The sequence below is a fragment of the Pseudoliparis swirei genome, chromosome 2 (assembly GCF_029220125.1).
Source record: "Pseudoliparis swirei isolate HS2019 ecotype Mariana Trench chromosome 2, NWPU_hadal_v1, whole genome shotgun sequence".
Classification (NCBI taxonomy): Eukaryota; Metazoa; Chordata; class Actinopteri; order Perciformes; family Liparidae; genus Pseudoliparis; species Pseudoliparis swirei.
Window position 1 is genome coordinate 11894829 of NC_079389.1, and position 15651 is coordinate 11910479.

At 41.4% G+C, this 15651-nt stretch overlaps 1 protein-coding gene across 5 annotated transcripts in view; it reads left to right on the plus strand.

The window, feature by feature from the left end:
• Positions 1-15595, plus strand: part of nme9 (NME/NM23 family member 9) — a 28434-nt gene extending 12839 nt beyond the window's left edge. The window contains exons 1-18 of one of the 5 annotated variants that reach the window (XM_056429664.1): positions 3693-3874; positions 6152-6209; positions 6448-6551; positions 6657-6728; positions 7159-7224; positions 7308-7424; positions 7795-7879; positions 8038-8120; positions 8220-8312; positions 8838-8992; positions 9327-9523; positions 9879-10023; positions 10103-10210; positions 10807-10958; positions 11062-11206; positions 11556-11812; positions 11982-12072; positions 15412-15595. In XM_056429664.1, the coding sequence (XP_056285639.1) occupies positions 6185-6209; positions 6448-6551; positions 6657-6728; positions 7159-7224; positions 7308-7424; positions 7795-7879; positions 8038-8120; positions 8220-8312; positions 8838-8992; positions 9327-9523; positions 9879-10023; positions 10103-10210; positions 10807-10958; positions 11062-11206; positions 11556-11812; positions 11982-12072; positions 15412-15415 (1899 nt within the window). In that variant the 5' untranslated portion in view covers positions 3693-3874; positions 6152-6184 and the 3' untranslated portion in view covers positions 15416-15595. Of the gene's footprint in view, positions 1-3692; positions 3875-5776; positions 6051-6151; positions 6210-6447; positions 6552-6656; positions 6729-7158; positions 7225-7307; positions 7425-7794; positions 7880-8037; positions 8121-8219; positions 8313-8837; positions 8993-9326; positions 9524-9878; positions 10024-10102; positions 10211-10806; positions 10959-11061; positions 11207-11555; positions 11813-11981; positions 12095-15411 lie in introns of those variants that run through there. The other 4 variants (XM_056429649.1, XM_056429641.1, XM_056429670.1 and 1 more) reach the window with 4 other exon arrangements.
• Positions 15596-15651: the final 56 nt, after the last annotated feature.

A 15651-nucleotide genomic window follows, 5' to 3' on the forward strand; every position in this document is an offset into this window, starting at 1 on the left:
TTTTTTCTTCTCCCCATTCACCAATGCTGTGCCCCGGGGCTTTTATTCTCCAACCAGGAAAAGGTATCACTTTGAATCATCATTATTGAAGGCACATCTGCGATAGCAGGCCAGCCAATCTCCTGGAGGTCCTGATAGTGTTTCCTTTGTGTACGGGTGTTGATGACAGCTTTGGAGGTGAGATGAACAATTATAATGAACAACAATTACTCAGATGTTAAACACTTGGATTCATAGATCAACAACACACCTTCACTACACCTCAGTGCTTCTTTCTTAGCGAATGTTGTTAGTTAGCTTTAACCTTAACTCCAAACATGCAGGAATAACCATCATTTTTCTTTTCCTTTTGCATATTTTACATTATGTTTAGGGCTGCAAACTAACAATTATTTTAATTATATATGAACACTAGGCCTATTAAATACCATCTACATTTTTCAAAACTCAGAACATTTTCAGTTTACTGTCATGTGAAACAAAGAAAAACAACAGCAACCATAAAATGGTTGCTCTTGTCGGGGAGGGAAAGATCTCTGGAAGCAGCAGAGCTGAATAAGTAGACGTTGTGACTGCAGCTATTAACCTACAGCTGTTTCAGCTGTGACAGACAACAGAGACACAGAAACAATCTCGCACTTTAATTGAGAGGAGAAAGAACAACGATTAGCTGCCTTAGATCAACACTAAAACTACAATGTGGAGCAACCAGCTGCACCTTTGCCACTAACAAACCAAAGATAGGCAAATAATAATAATAATAATAATAATGATGATAATAATAATAATAATAATAATAGTGTTATCCATACAAAGGTAATCATGAATTTCCACATTTTAATCAAAACCGTTCTACTGTGAATGTACTGTATATATATATATATATATATATATATATATAGCCACGGGGGATTTTATTTTTATTTATTTTTGCACATCTGATATGAGGCAACTCATAATACAATGCACAAATCATTCATGATTTGCATTAAAATAATATTTCAGAGGAATCCTTTCTCACTTCTTATTGCATGTTCTCCCTTTTTTAGGAAAGCAAAGAAAGGCCCTTTTTATTGCTGCACGCTGATTTGTACCAATGGGTGAAAAAATAAAATAGTCGATGCATTTATCAAACATATTATTTTGCTTAATGGACTTTGACAAAGCCATCGGTGGTCTTTATTTAGATGCAGATGGCTTCCTCATACTGGCTTCCTCTGTCACTGGTAGAACCGCCTGTCAGGGAAAAGAGAAACAAGCTGTTTCTGCTGACTGAAAGTCAATCACTGCCACTGTCTGTATATTATGAGACTGACTAACTGCCACTCCTCCTCAACCCCCTTTGGCGCACACTGTTTCCCCTTCACTCTGTATAAATTATCCATTAGTGCAGTGAAAAGAGAACAAACCACCTCCCAGTTGGACTCCTTCATGTGTATGAATGCACATGGTCATGAAATACTAACAGCTCTAAAACTCTATGGGCTTCATAACATCCAGCACCATGTCACTGAATAGCATAGCTGTCACACACCCTGGTTAAATTGTGTTTCTAAATATTGCATTATACACCATGACTTTTAAGAAATATGAAGCCAAATTTTGTTTACCTATTCTGTATTCAATTGTTGTATTGCTTATTGAATAGTGTTTGGCCTCAAAGAGCTGATAAGCATGAAACCAGCATATTGAAAGCACATCAGGGCTTTCCTGCTCTTGGGAGGAGTGAGAAGGGGAGGAGTGGTACAATGTTGGGACAACAGTGCCCTCTTTTGAAAAAAGAGCCTAATTCTGGCCGTTGGATGTTTGTCTTATCACATAATCTTGTTGTTTGCATCATAATCTTTGTGCATAAAAATAGCATCAGTGTTTGCAAATCTGTCAGTTAAACATGTCTGACATTTTCTCTTGTTTACTGAGGTTACCAGTTAAATTGAATATGCATTGTTCATCTACTGAAGCTGTGATTTGGGAAATTGAACATCCACCATTATTCATCAATGCTTTTTGAACATATTTGCATTTTGATCTACACTGCAATCTAAAACAGAAATGACAATCGCTAAAAGAAATAATTTCTACTTCACAACAGAAATAGTGACGGAAATTAGAAACTTTGGGACGTTGAAGATGTCCCCTTTGGTTTTGTAAAATTGTGTGTTATGACCAAATAATCCAACCAATAATCGGCAGATTCAGTGAGGATGAAAATAATTGTTAACCGCTGCCCTACTGTCCATTTAGCGGAATGTGTGTAAAAATAGTGTATCTCACAGTAGAGGAAGACAAAAAGTAAATAACAAGAAAACAAATAAAGATATTTTGTTTGTTTTGAACAATTCCTTAAAGGAAGGAAGCTACAGATCAACTGGGAGTTCTACAACATTTGTTTCTGAACAGTTAGAATAAAGCCCTTTGGGCTTGTGTTTTGAAGATGGTAGGATGAAGCTTTTTACAAAAATGAACCCAACAAATGGAGTTCTGATAATTAGGCTTAAATATTACTTATGTGTGTAAAATGCACTAATGGAGATTAATCTTCAGAATTGATGTAGTCTGAAATCCTTTGTGTCTTTCATCACTTCGGAGAGATTAACAGTTATGCACCAGAGAAGTGATAAGTGGTTTCTCTAAGGCAACATGGGGACTGATGGCTTGTAAACTGGGGAAGGACCTGCACTGTACCAATGACACCTTTTACATTTGTATGTTAACCAGCTTCAAGCAAAGACATTCAAAGTCTTTCAAATTGCCCGTGGCAAAGCCTCTGTCATCCTGCAGAATAATTTTCTCTGAATTCAGTCAAGGGTCATTAGTAAAGTGCTGTTGGATTTACACGTCTTTCATTCAAGTATTTTCTTTGATGTTTATAAAACACAATGTTTGAGGCCAATATATATTTATAAAGCCTTTGCTTTAAGACACAATTGGAACAGACAAGTACACAGAAGTATTGTGTCAGTAATGTTATGAGGAACCTAAATGAGACCAACTCCATTTTTTTTAATAAGAGTAAAACTAATTTGTTTCTTTGTTCTTTTGTTGCATGCAGATTGTGGAGAATATTCATAACATAGAGGTTTGTGGACATGATTCCTCACCATCTACCTATAAGATATAAACAAAACTGTGTATTAATTTGAAGATAGTACAGCTAACCCTTGTCTGAACATGTGCCATACTGACTTACAGTCGTGATTAATTCAGCTTCATCCCTTTGAATGAGATAGTGACGTCTTATCTAAATACCCTCCAACAATCATCTCCCAGTGCATTCCCCTGTGACTTTTCAATTACAATTCAGTTTGCAGGAGCATATCTGATCAACGTACAGTCAACCCCAAACACGCAGAAGCAGTCATTACTGCTGACAACACAAATGCAAATATTTGAATTGGGCACATGAGACAAAAACATGAAATAAATGTATTAATTTACTTGATATAGCAAAATAATTCACTTCCTTGCAATTCTCTGATGAAAAAAAGTAGAACAAAAACCTAGGTCTCAAAATGACACACCGTATAAATCTTATTTCTGCGGGCAAGGACCGTGTCACAGCTGCCATGATGGAGGGGAGGTGATTGTAGTTTCCATCTGGCTGCATAATGAGCTCAGAGTAAGACAATGGCTTACTCATAGAAACATGGCATACAATACAGCGCAGTGGGAGCTAAATAAACTGTGGAGCTGTTGTCAATAGCATAAAGGACCCTGCAATTTTTTTGTATCTCATTTTTTAATGCTCGTACGGTCGCAATTTAGTCTGATTTGTCCTTTTTCAAAATGACAAATTATTTGACTTTTTTTTCTTTATATCAGAGGAGTCGGTGGAGCTGAACCGTTTAAGTGCAAGAAGTTCATTGAAATTCAGGTGGGAAGCGCAGGCCGAATGGGACCTACTTTACGATTAAATAAAATGTTACAGTTTGTGGGGAAACCTCTTTGAAGTGTCAGGATAGCTCTGAGTGAGGAAGTAGAGTTTCAACACCAAAGAGAAGATGCAGGGTACTCTTTCTCAGCTTGGTTTCTCAGTAATCCAGCATTTAGTAGATATGATATTATTGTTAGTTGTTGGCTAAATTTTTCCAGTTCTTGAAGAACACATATTGCAAAATGGAGCCTGAGTTAAAAACTGGGTTAATAAAAACAAGAGAATTGGTGAGACAGATTTCTAGATGAAAGCATATAATATACGGCATTAATAATTTCGAAGCGAACAAACATGTTACAATAAATTCAGTTGATGTGGAGCTGGCCGTTTGAAGCTCAGATTTTTTTAACATAGTGCATTCAACTGACATAGACAAACTGAAATGCTTCTTTTGCTTGTCAATAGAAATGTTGACCTCGCTGTAATTCAGTGAATATAAAATATTAAAATGCATTCTTCACTACTCTGAAGTCTAATTCCAAATAAAGTGACCATTATTATGTACTTGGAGATGTTTCATTTGAAATGTTAACACAGCTTTTTCTCCTGTTTCCTTGGATGGCCCAAGGACTAATTGCAATGCCACTTCAAACGATTTATTTCGACCGCTAAAGGTCAGAAAAACTCCAAAGCACCCAAAGAAAAACTGAGCGATAATCAAGTCCTTGTGGTTATAATGGGTTCGTTGGAGGAAATAACCAAAATAACTTGTTGTAAACACCAGACCCCATTCACTATGGAAGCCACACATACTATAAGTAGTAAGAATAAATACTTGAACGTCCCAAAATATGTTAGAAAAGGTAAGAAGGCAAGGCTCTTTCTATAGGGCACTGTTTCAAAAGCTCATTTATTATATCAGTTGCAATGTGTGAAGACTCCTAAATAAATATGTGTTTAAAAGGGAACTCAAGTTATTTAGTACTGCACTCCCATAAAGTTTAAACTTTAGGGGATTACAGCAGAACAATTAAATAGTCAACATTGAGAAAGACCGAGACAACCTAACTTTTAGTCCAGATCTAAAAATGCTGGATCTAACATTTCTAATTATGTAACTCTACATCTTTCGTTTGAAAGTATGTTTTCAGAGGATTTTAGTAAAAGTGGCAATACCACACATAAAAAAATGGTATTTAACATTTTACTGAATTAAAAGAGGTATTTGCTACCCATTGCACTATGCCTGTAAGCATGTAGTATTCATTATGCATAATGACTCTCGGCAGTCCTAAATTCTTATATAATGGAATTATTATACTTGATTCATCAACATGTATGTCGTATACTCAAACGGTGTATGTTATAATGTTGGATAGTTTAATATATAACAATCCATGTTATTTTCTAAAGTAATCATATGCTTTGAATATAAAATGTCTATATGAAAAGTAATTAGTAACTACAGCTGTTATATAAATGTAGCAGCGTTAGAATAACTAGAACCCTCTAATATGTAGTACATGAAGTAGTGTAGTACTTAGCCTAATACTTTCTTTAAATCTATAGGGATAGGCTATTTAAATACTGTGCTTGAGTAAATGTACTCCACTATACCACCTTTAGATTACAAATACTACTGATATCAGTTGTCAGTACCCTCTAGTAATAGTAACACTGCACAGCCTTGACAGCCTGTGGCTAAAATACTTCATTGACGTCCCTTAAGACGAACCCATAAATAAAGAATAAAGAAATGAGCCGAACAGCAATACAGGTAACACAGAGATGCGACGTTATTTCCGGTTTCTAACGGGCTGTAAAGTAACAGCTAGCGACCTATCCCGGAAGTAAAAGAGAGAGTAGAAGAATAGTTAATTTTGACTGACATGGTGCAATTGCCCTCTTTAAACTGCCTATCAATGATAAAATAGGAGTTGTTTTAGTTTTAATTATTGGCGACAGCACGAGCCTTGATCTGACGTCAGATCCCGGGTATGGTTCCGGGTGGCGGAAAAGCATCGTTGCTAAGCAACCGAGATGCCCAAACAAGCGCAAGCAGAAACTCGTTTCATGTTAATTGACCCTTTCCTTTAACACATCGCTTGATAGATCTTTTATATATTTCCATTTAAGTAATCGAATGGCAGGCAAGAAGAAAGAGGCGAGTCTGCAGGTTGGACAAACACAATGTATCTGTAATGTGGACGACTCCTCTGTGTTTTATGTGAAATAACCTCATGAAGCTCTGACATTAATGCAGCTGTTGTTGTGCAGAACTCCGTCATAAACCAGGAGCAGTGGGAGGAGATGCTCGCAACCAAAGGTTTAACGGGTAAGAACTTATTAAAGTGCCTGTTATGTAAAAGTGAATACGGTAGTCATCAGAACACTAAACGCATCTGTGCAATACCGTTGTACAGTTGAAATGTATTAAAACAATACAAATAATATTAAAGTGCGAATGAGCCCTGTGATCGTGAGTGTAGTGTATTGTATGTTGCTGCCCCACTGTGTTCATTGGGATTACTGCAGATGTAATCCTGGCTCCAGTCCTCACACTGTCTCCATAGTTGTAGATGTGTACCAGCAGTGGTGTGGTCCCTGTCGAGCTGTGGTTAGTCTCTTACGCAAAATAAAGAACGAACTGGCTGATGACCTGTTACATTTTGCAACAGTAAGACACAAGAGAATTTAAAACGTGAACAATCTCATTTCAAGCTATAATTTGCAGCAGTACTTAACTCGTATGTGTGTGTGTGTGTGTGTGTTGCCGGTGTAGGCTGAGGCAGACACCATTGATGCTTTAGACAGGTATCGAGGGAAATGTGAGCCCACTTTCCTCTTCTACGGGGTGAGTGTGTTTGTGTGTGGAATCTGTGTGTTTGCATTCTTGTTCAATAGACGTGTTTGTTCACGCTTCAACATATTTGAATGCATTATGCAATATGCATTGCTTGTCCTTTGTATAGAATGACTGCCTTATATTATGCTTCACAATGTATACTGTCTTGTATTTATATGTTCAATGTCTAGTTATTTCACATGTTTTCTGTCTATATTTCTTTTCTCTTTTATCCTGACTATAGAGTCTGGATTTTTTTTAAAGGATAAAAGAAAAGGAAAAAAGCATTATAGAATGTTTACAGGTGTAATGCTGTAGGCCAGGAAATAGGGCTGTGGATAGAGTGCTGGTCTATATTCTTCATGCAATATGCTACTCATTATTTCATTTGTATAACTCATCTTTTTTATTATAACTATGCTCATCCCTGTTCTGGCAGACTTGTTTCTTTTTCTTTTTTTCTTGCATCTTGGCTACATGGGCCTGCTGCTGTCAAATCATCTCTGTAGGTCACAGTATGTTAAATTCAATCTGGTTAAAGATGGGTTGAAAAAAAAAACTTTCAATGTATTTGTGGTGAATGAGCAGGGAGGGGAACTGGTGGCTGTGCTGCGAGGGGCCAATGCTCCTCAACTTCAGAGGATGATTGTGGAGGAACTGGCCAAGGAGAAGTTGGTCCTGGAACAAGGTGGTGAACGCAAAACGGTGAGCAGTACACACACATTCACGAGAGCTGAAACATTAGGCCTTTCTAACAGCAGACATGTTGACTTGTGATATAACAAAAACAGATTCACTCAAGCTTTTCCTACTTTGACATGTCAAAATAATTTCTGTGAAAAAAAGCATATTAGTCAATGAAGTCTTTTTTTATCTTATATTTTGAACTTATTTTGAATTCCAGTCATGAGCAACTTTAAGTATTTTTTTCTTCCATTCTCTGTGAACCAGAACCAGAACCGTTCTCTGGTTCTGGTTCAACAATGTGAGCATCAGTGCTTCTCTTTGTCGTAAGACACTGTTGATCAGACGAAGCAAACAATTATTAGAAATCAGATTTGGTTGTTTCTACCAGGTTAAAGATGACGGTCTGGTGGATGATGAGAAGAAAGATGAGGAGGAGACACCACAGCAGTCAGAAAATGAAGAAAGCATAATTGGTACTGTGGAAACTATCTAATCATATTAGTGTTTAGTTTGTTTCTGGAAATGTTGTTAACGTGATTATCATTATTGTTTGCCAGCATCGTCATGATTGTGTTCATTATTGTATCTGCATTACTGATCATGACTCCCAAGCTATTCTTTTCTCCTGTAGTTCCTGCCAGTAAATCCTACACAGTTGCCATCATCAAACCAGATGCTGTTGCTCACGGCAAAGCAAATGAGATCATTATGAAGGTACGGAGAGAAATACCGCTCACAGTCTGAGAAGATACGATCGTCTCAAGCCTTCCTGCTCACAGTAGTTAATTAACCTGACATTTATCCCCTGGCTAGATTCAAGATGCTGGGTTTGAGATCCTGGCCAACGAGGAACGTACGCTGACTGAGGTTGAGGCTCAAGACTTTTACCGGCACAAAGCAGAAGAGGTACTGTGAGAGTCAAATTGAGTCAAGACAATTATTACAGATACAGACACTTGTGTCACTGCAGAGGTTTACATACTAGTCAAACTGCTACTTGGTTCATGTTTGTGTCCAAATTAAATGCAGTCAACTTCCTAATGGGAGAACAGTAACAAACAGTGCAACATACATTTAAATTAGTTTGCAATACATCATACTTCCATCTGCAATCCTGCACAGGGCTCAGAATAGATCTGCTGTGTAAGCAGCTTTTATTTCTGCTTATTGCGCTGTTTGTAATGAGACTAAATGATTAGGGATTCAGAAATACAAAACATGCGAGGAAAGGTGGATAGGTAAAGCAATAATGTTCATAATATAATGGTATATATATATATATATATATATCAGTATTGTATCTGACTCTTAAAGTTATATTCATATAAATGTTCTTCTCTGTTTCTCACCTTTTAATGTACACGTGTATGCACTTGTCTGTCTGTGCTGTGTGTGTGTGTGTATGTGTGTGTGTGTGTGTGGTGGTTTTAGGCTGGCTTTGAAGACTTGGTGCGGTTTATGTCCAGTGGTCCGTCCCACATTCTGGTACTCTCTCAGGTTGAGAGCTCAGCTAACGTTGTGCCAGCATGGCGAGCGTTCATTGGCCCAGCTGATACTGAGGAAGCTAAGAGCGATAAGCCAGAAAGGTTCGTTGCTGAAAATTATACAAATGCTACATTCACAAAAAAAGTATAGAAAACATCAACAATGGCATTGAAACTATAAGATACGATATGACGAAGAGCTCGTTCCTATGTCTTTGGAAAGAAGAACATTTACATATAGCACAGACATGTATTCATGCACTGTTGATTGCGACAATGTGAAACAATCTCAGGCTTAAGACCGGAAAAAGCAAAGCAACAGCACATTCTCGCCTGCTCCGCCATACACACCCAAACATTCTGCTTCTCCCTGGTTGAGCACCAGCTGAGCAACCATCTGCTCTCCTCTCCTGTCCCCCCCCTTGGCTTCTTGCAGCTTGCGGGCACAATACGGCACACAGACACTGTTCAACGCAGTGCATGGTAGTGAGGACATGGACCAGGCCAGCAGGGAGCTCGCCTTCTTCTTCCCAAACTTTAGGACGACCTCAGTGACGGAGCAGGATGGGGAGGAAGAGCCTGTGGAGAGGACACTGGCTCTTATCCGGCCTGACGTTGCCAGGGATAACAGAGGTGGGGCCCGGGCCAAATACACAAGCAATAGTACACATGTCTGCGAGCATACACACACACACACACACGGGTGGTTCATACTGACTTGACTGCTTTTTGATTCCCACAGCAAAGATGTTGCATGACAAAGGTGCAGTTACAGATGGTGTATGTAATTTATCCATGCAGAAAAATGTATCACTCTTTCAAACTAGGATATGACTATCTATATTTCACGAAGGTGGGATTTATTGCAGGGTTGTTGTATTGTACTGCATCAGCTAGCTGTACCGAATAAACTGGCTCATTATTGTCTCTATATTATTAGCTTATTATACATCAGTCATGTCTATTATATGTATTATTTTTTTTGCAGAGGAGATCTTGGCTCAAATCCACAAGTCAGGCTTCACCGTTGCTCTCCAGAGAGAGGTGATGTTGACAGAAGAGCAGGTCAGGCAGTTCTACCTCCAACATGTTGAGAGGGACTACTTCCCTGCATTGCTCCAAAGCATGACCAGGTAACGTGCACATGGGCAAATACAATCGACAGAGTAGTGTGTGACTGCAGATGGGCATGAAACATGTGTGTATTTACAGTGGACCAGTGTTAGCTTTGGCTCTGGCCAGAACGGGGGCTGTCCATCACTGGAAGAACATGCTTGGTCCTTCTGATGTTAATCAAGCCAGAGAGGAGAGTCCTGAATGGTGAGTGATACGTGGCTCTATTTAGTTACACAATTAAATGAGTTCTGGGTTTACTTGAAAGGCAATCTAGAAGCACACAAGGCACAGTGAAGTGCACGACATTACACCCAGGGCTCAAAATTGAGGATTGCCCGCCTGCCCCAAGCAGGTAAAATGCCACTTTGGGCTCGTAAATCTAGCAACTCTCTTGCCTGATTGGGCTAGAATAATATAAATACTTAAATACATGGTTTTATCTGGCGCTGAGGATTGAAGTAGCTAAGGCCTGAGCTATCTCGCTCCCTTATCATCTGTGTTAAGAGCTGCACATGCGCGGTCCTTGCGAGAAAAGGCAAGTGTTTATAAGAGTTCATGAGATGAAGCCCAAGCGAGCAGTTAAGATGCCGTATAGTTGTGTAGCGTTAGAGGATGTGGGTGGAACTCCAGGTTGATTTACTTAAATAAAGATAAGAACAACACAATTAATACTGGCATTTGTTCTTATTTGATAACCCCAAATAAATTAAACAGTTTGTATCCTGCAAGTAGAAATTAACTTTGGGTCTACCAGTCTAGTCATACCTGTCATGATGACTTCTGTATCCCTCCCCACTCAGTCTCAGGGCCCAGTTTGCTGTGGAGAACGAGCCTATCAACCAGCTGCATGGCAGTGGAAGCCATGAAGAGGCAAAACGAGAGATCGACTTCTTCTTCCCTCAACAGCACACACTGGCAGTGATCAAACCAGATGCCATGAATCAGCACAGAGGTCCTTTCTGGTTATATAAGCAATACAAATGTACTTGTGTTTGTTTAGATGTGCACAAATAATCACATAAACTCCTACATTTATTTTCTATTAACTGTAACAGAAAAGATTCTGGAGGAGATCCGAGGCAGCGGTTTCTCTGTAACGCAGCTGAAGGAGATGGTGCTATCGAGGGAGATGGCTGAGGAGTTTTACAAAGAGCACAGAGAGAAACCTTTCTTCAGCCAACTCGTGGAATTCATGTGTCGGTAAGTCTTTACCTAAACACAGCTAAGGGAGAAGGCCAAAGTGAGCACAGCAGATCTGGCCTACTTCCTGTTGCCGCCCAAAGTTTCACTACTACTTTTCACAGTCATTTTAGCTGCTTAAAATCAAGGAAGCCCCTGGCAAGTGGCTAGTAGGCCATCTCAATGTCATCCTTTGTTCCACCGAACATCTAGATTTTAGAGAGCATTGTCAATGCCAAGTTATTTTTTATATTTATATTGCACTGATTTATTGATTTGCATATCAGTATTCATCTAGATGTTTAGGTTAAAACTGGACCACTTTAAGTTAAAAAGTGGTATCTGAACATCCTGTCATTGTTTGTTTCAGGGGCCCCTGTATGATGCTCGTACTGACCAAGGAAAATGCAGTGGAGGAGTGGAGGGCCACGATGGGTCCTTCAGACCCTGATCAAGCTAAGACAATATCCCCAAACTCCCTGAGAGCCCGCTTTGCCTCCGACATCCTCCACAACTCTGTGCACGGCTCCTCCAATCAGCAGCATGCTGAGGAAAAGATCCGTTTAATCTTTGGTGACATCTGCGCAGAACTCACCGGTGATGGAGAGACTGACACCACCAGTTTAGGTATTCATGTGTGTTAGTTAGACAGTCATTTCCATTTGTTACACCATCTGGTTCCAAATAAATAAACATTTTTTTCTGATGTTTATTCCCGATAGAAATTATTTCCATCCAGCTGTATTTCTTATGGGTGAAAAGATAAATATTGCTTTTAAAGATCCATTTCTTGCAGAAAAAGAGCAAGACAATTCGGCAGATGAAGACACAAGAATGTCCAGATCTCCAACTGAAGATGTGATAACCATCGAGAAGGCTGCCAATGAGTGAGAAGTATTTCACTGACATGTTAGTTATCCCATTTCAAGGGCTTGAGCCTTCAAAGTTTGCATCTTTAGATCAGATATGTCAAAGAAAAGCATGTTACATTACATTACATGTCATTTGTGACGCTTTTTATCCAAAACTTACAATAAATAAGTGCATTTCAAAACCACAACAAACTACTACAAACAAGAACAAGGAAGTACATTTCACATCACGATAGTCGAAAAGTAAAATAACCATAAGTAAGTGCTATAAGTGCTGCTAAAGAAGTGTCTGTGTGTTTTTATAATCATATATGTTGAAGGTGTGTTTTCAAAGATCTCCGGAGGAGAGAACTTTCTGCTGTCCTGTCTGAGCTCGGGGAGGAGCCTGAGGAGCCAGAGCAGGAAACATTCTAAATTAGCCAGATTTGCAGTAGTTAGAGTCGAGGTCGTAATGGCTGATTGGCGGAGGCGGGAGCGGCGGTGCCACGGATGTGACCGGGTCCCGGATGATCTGGGAGCGGGCCCGATAGGCCGCAGTGCGCAGGGACCAGTGTTTTGGGCGGTGCTTTGAAGCACGGTAACCAGTGGAAGGTAAGGAGTGGGAGGCGGGTGAGTGGTGGAGTGTGGAGGAAGACCACCGCAAGCTGGAGCTGCTGATGAGCGCAGGTTGGATGAGCTGCAGGGAGTTGCAGCCCAGCAGGAGTTGCAGTAGTAGAGAGGTGGCGTGAGTGACAGAGAGATCAATCAGGAAGGAGCCTGGATCGGAGTAAGAAGAGCCTGTGCAGCATGATGTTGTGCAGCATGTGTACACACAGGCACATGTTGGCGCAGCGTCGTTGTTGATCGTGTTGGCCGTCAGAGGTCAGGTCGGGCGAGGGCCAGGTAGTCCGGTCTTCCACAGGCTGTGGGTCAGGTCTGTTCGGTGTGGTGGGGGAGGTCCTGGGTGGGGGGCATCTTGTCGGGGTTGAGAGTATCACAGGTGACAGGTCAGACTTGACAGGTAGATGACAGACAGACACTGAGATGTCAGTCAGCGGAGAGAAGGACGTGTTTCGACACGGTGGAAGCCAGAGAGCTCAAGGAGGTGAAGCTAGCAGAAGCCATGAGGAAGAAAGCCAGAAGAGCGAGAGAAGGAACCCAGGAGAGAGCCAAGAGAGGAAGAGGGAAGAGAGAGGAGGGGGATCAGACCCAGATCCAGGAGGAGGACAAGTAACAGAACAGGAAGGAGAGTATAGGGAAGAGAGTTAGCGAAGAGAGTGGAAAGAAGAAAAGAGTAAGAGAGAGATGAGAGACTGGTGGTCGTGGTGAGATAAGGCCTGAGAGAGAGAAGAGGTGGAGAAGAGCTGCAGAAGGAGAGAGAAGGAGCTCTAGGAGAAAGAGAGGGAGCAGAGGAGAGAGAGGAGGCTCCGGGGGTGTGAAGCTGGTGAGCGTCAAGAGGTTGGAGGCCCGGAGATGTGGAGGGTTCCTCTGGAGATTGAGGAGAGGTCAGGAAGAGAGTTGAGAGAGAGGAAGAGGCTCTTGAGTCCGAGATGTTTCAAGGAAGAGAGAGAGACTGCTTTGGCAGGAGAGGTGGGAGCTGAGTCTCCAGAGGAGAGTTAGGGAAGGGAGTCGGAGAGGGGGAGAGTTCAGAGGGATGGAGGGACAGATTAGAGAGGAAGGTCAGGATAGGAGAGAGGGAGAGGGGGAGAGGGGACAGGAAGGAAGGGGGGAATGGGAAGGGGAGTCAGAGAGACGGGGGGGTGGGAGAGGTGGGAGAAGAGGGAATAAGAGGAAGAGGGGGCGAGAAGAAAGGAAAGAGGAGAGGTGGTGATGTAAGTGAGGGGTGATGAAGATGGTCTTGTAAAGATATCTTGTTTGTATGTCGTGGAGAAAAGGGGGGCGAAAAACAAAGGGGAGTGGAGGGAGGAGGAAGGAGGAGGAGGGGAGGGAAGTTGGAAGTTAGAGGAAGTAAGAGTGAGAAGGTGAGAGAGAGATTGAGAGATGAGGAAGAGAAGGAGGAGAGGAGAGAGAGGAGAGATGAGAGAGAGAGGAGGAGAGATTGATGATAGCAAGTCTTCCTTCCGAGGTCGATGATTCCATTTTTCTCTTTCCGCGCTTGGGTGAGCCGTCTCGGCGATTTGAAGCGAGTCCGACCGGAGCCGGAGAGGATTTCCGAGAAGGAAGAGACGAGGAGAGAGAAGAGAAAAGAGAGAGGAGAGGAAGAGAAGAGAAAGAGAGGCAGAGAGGGGAGGAGGAGAGGGGAGAGAGGGTTAGAGGAGGAGGAGAGGGAGAGAGGAGAGAGGGAGGGAGGAGAGAGGAGATAAGGGTGGTTAGATGTACCAGAGAGGGAGAGGATGAGTGAGTCGTTGGGTCAGAGAGGTGAAGAGGAGAGAGAGAGAAGAGGTGGAGAGTAGTAGAGGAGGAAGAGAAGCCGGTGGTTAGGTGGAGAGCAGTTTCTTGTGAACATGTAGGTGGTTGAGTTGCTTGACAGAAAAGTTAGAAGGGAGGAGAGTGTGAGGGAGGGGGAAGAAGATAAGGTGACTTCTGTGAGACAGTAAGTTCTGAGAATGGATAGATCACCCAGAAGGATGTTCGGGGGCAGTCTTCGAGCCGCAGGGGACGGTTCCAAATCGAAGAAAGAAACAAAGTGAAGTGAAACTGGAAATCTTGAAACCAACCAGTGTGTGGGAGATGAGAAAAGAAACAGGTAGATCAGAACCGTGGAGTGGTGGGTGAAGAGTAAAGAACAGGGCACTGAAGTGGACAGAAAGTGGGTGTGGTGAGAGGAGAGCTGGTGTGAGAGAGATGAGAGGGTCTGGGTGTCAGGCCTGAGGAGAGGAGCCGAGCAGCAGGGTGGGGGTGATCGTGTTGTCTGCAGTTCCTGCCCAAAGGCTCAGAGACAACTACCAACCAGTCTAGCGCCTTCGCAGCTCTTAGTATCCCACAATCCATTGCGCACCAGTCGGTTTGAGCACAAGCAATCATCAGTTTTCTTGAGGTAATCATCACTCACCGGTAAATAAATCACATTTAAGACCAGGCCTCAGGAAGCTGCAAATAATGGAGGCCATTGATCTTCATAATGGCACTTAACATCAGCTGAACTGGAAATAATACAGCTTCTATAGTCACCTTGTCGAGAGTGTGAAGTAGATCTTCACCAGCTGTATTGAGGATAAATTCAATTCTAATGTACAATATATTCTAATGGTTAGATTTAGTTGAATAATTAATACATTTGTGACAAAATGTTTCGGAGTCCTGTAGCTGGTTAAAAATGCTTTACTATCTAATAGCGTTGTATTGTTCCCGTATGTATTTATTAATATGTGGGCGTCATTCAGAATATTTCAGCTAATTCCCTTTACTTTACAGGTGAACCACCTAATATGAATCCATGCAGCCTACAGAAAGAAGAAAGTGACAATCCAGAGCACTCACACTGAATCGGCATACTTGGGAGCTCCTTCTGTATTGTGAGATAATTCTGTAACATTACGTGAACAATGTCCATCCCTCCATGAATCATGAAATAAACACAAGGGAGAAAACAAGGGTATCTGACATGTACACACTTGTAGTGGATCGATAACCAGTTATAGGGAGGACTTGTAG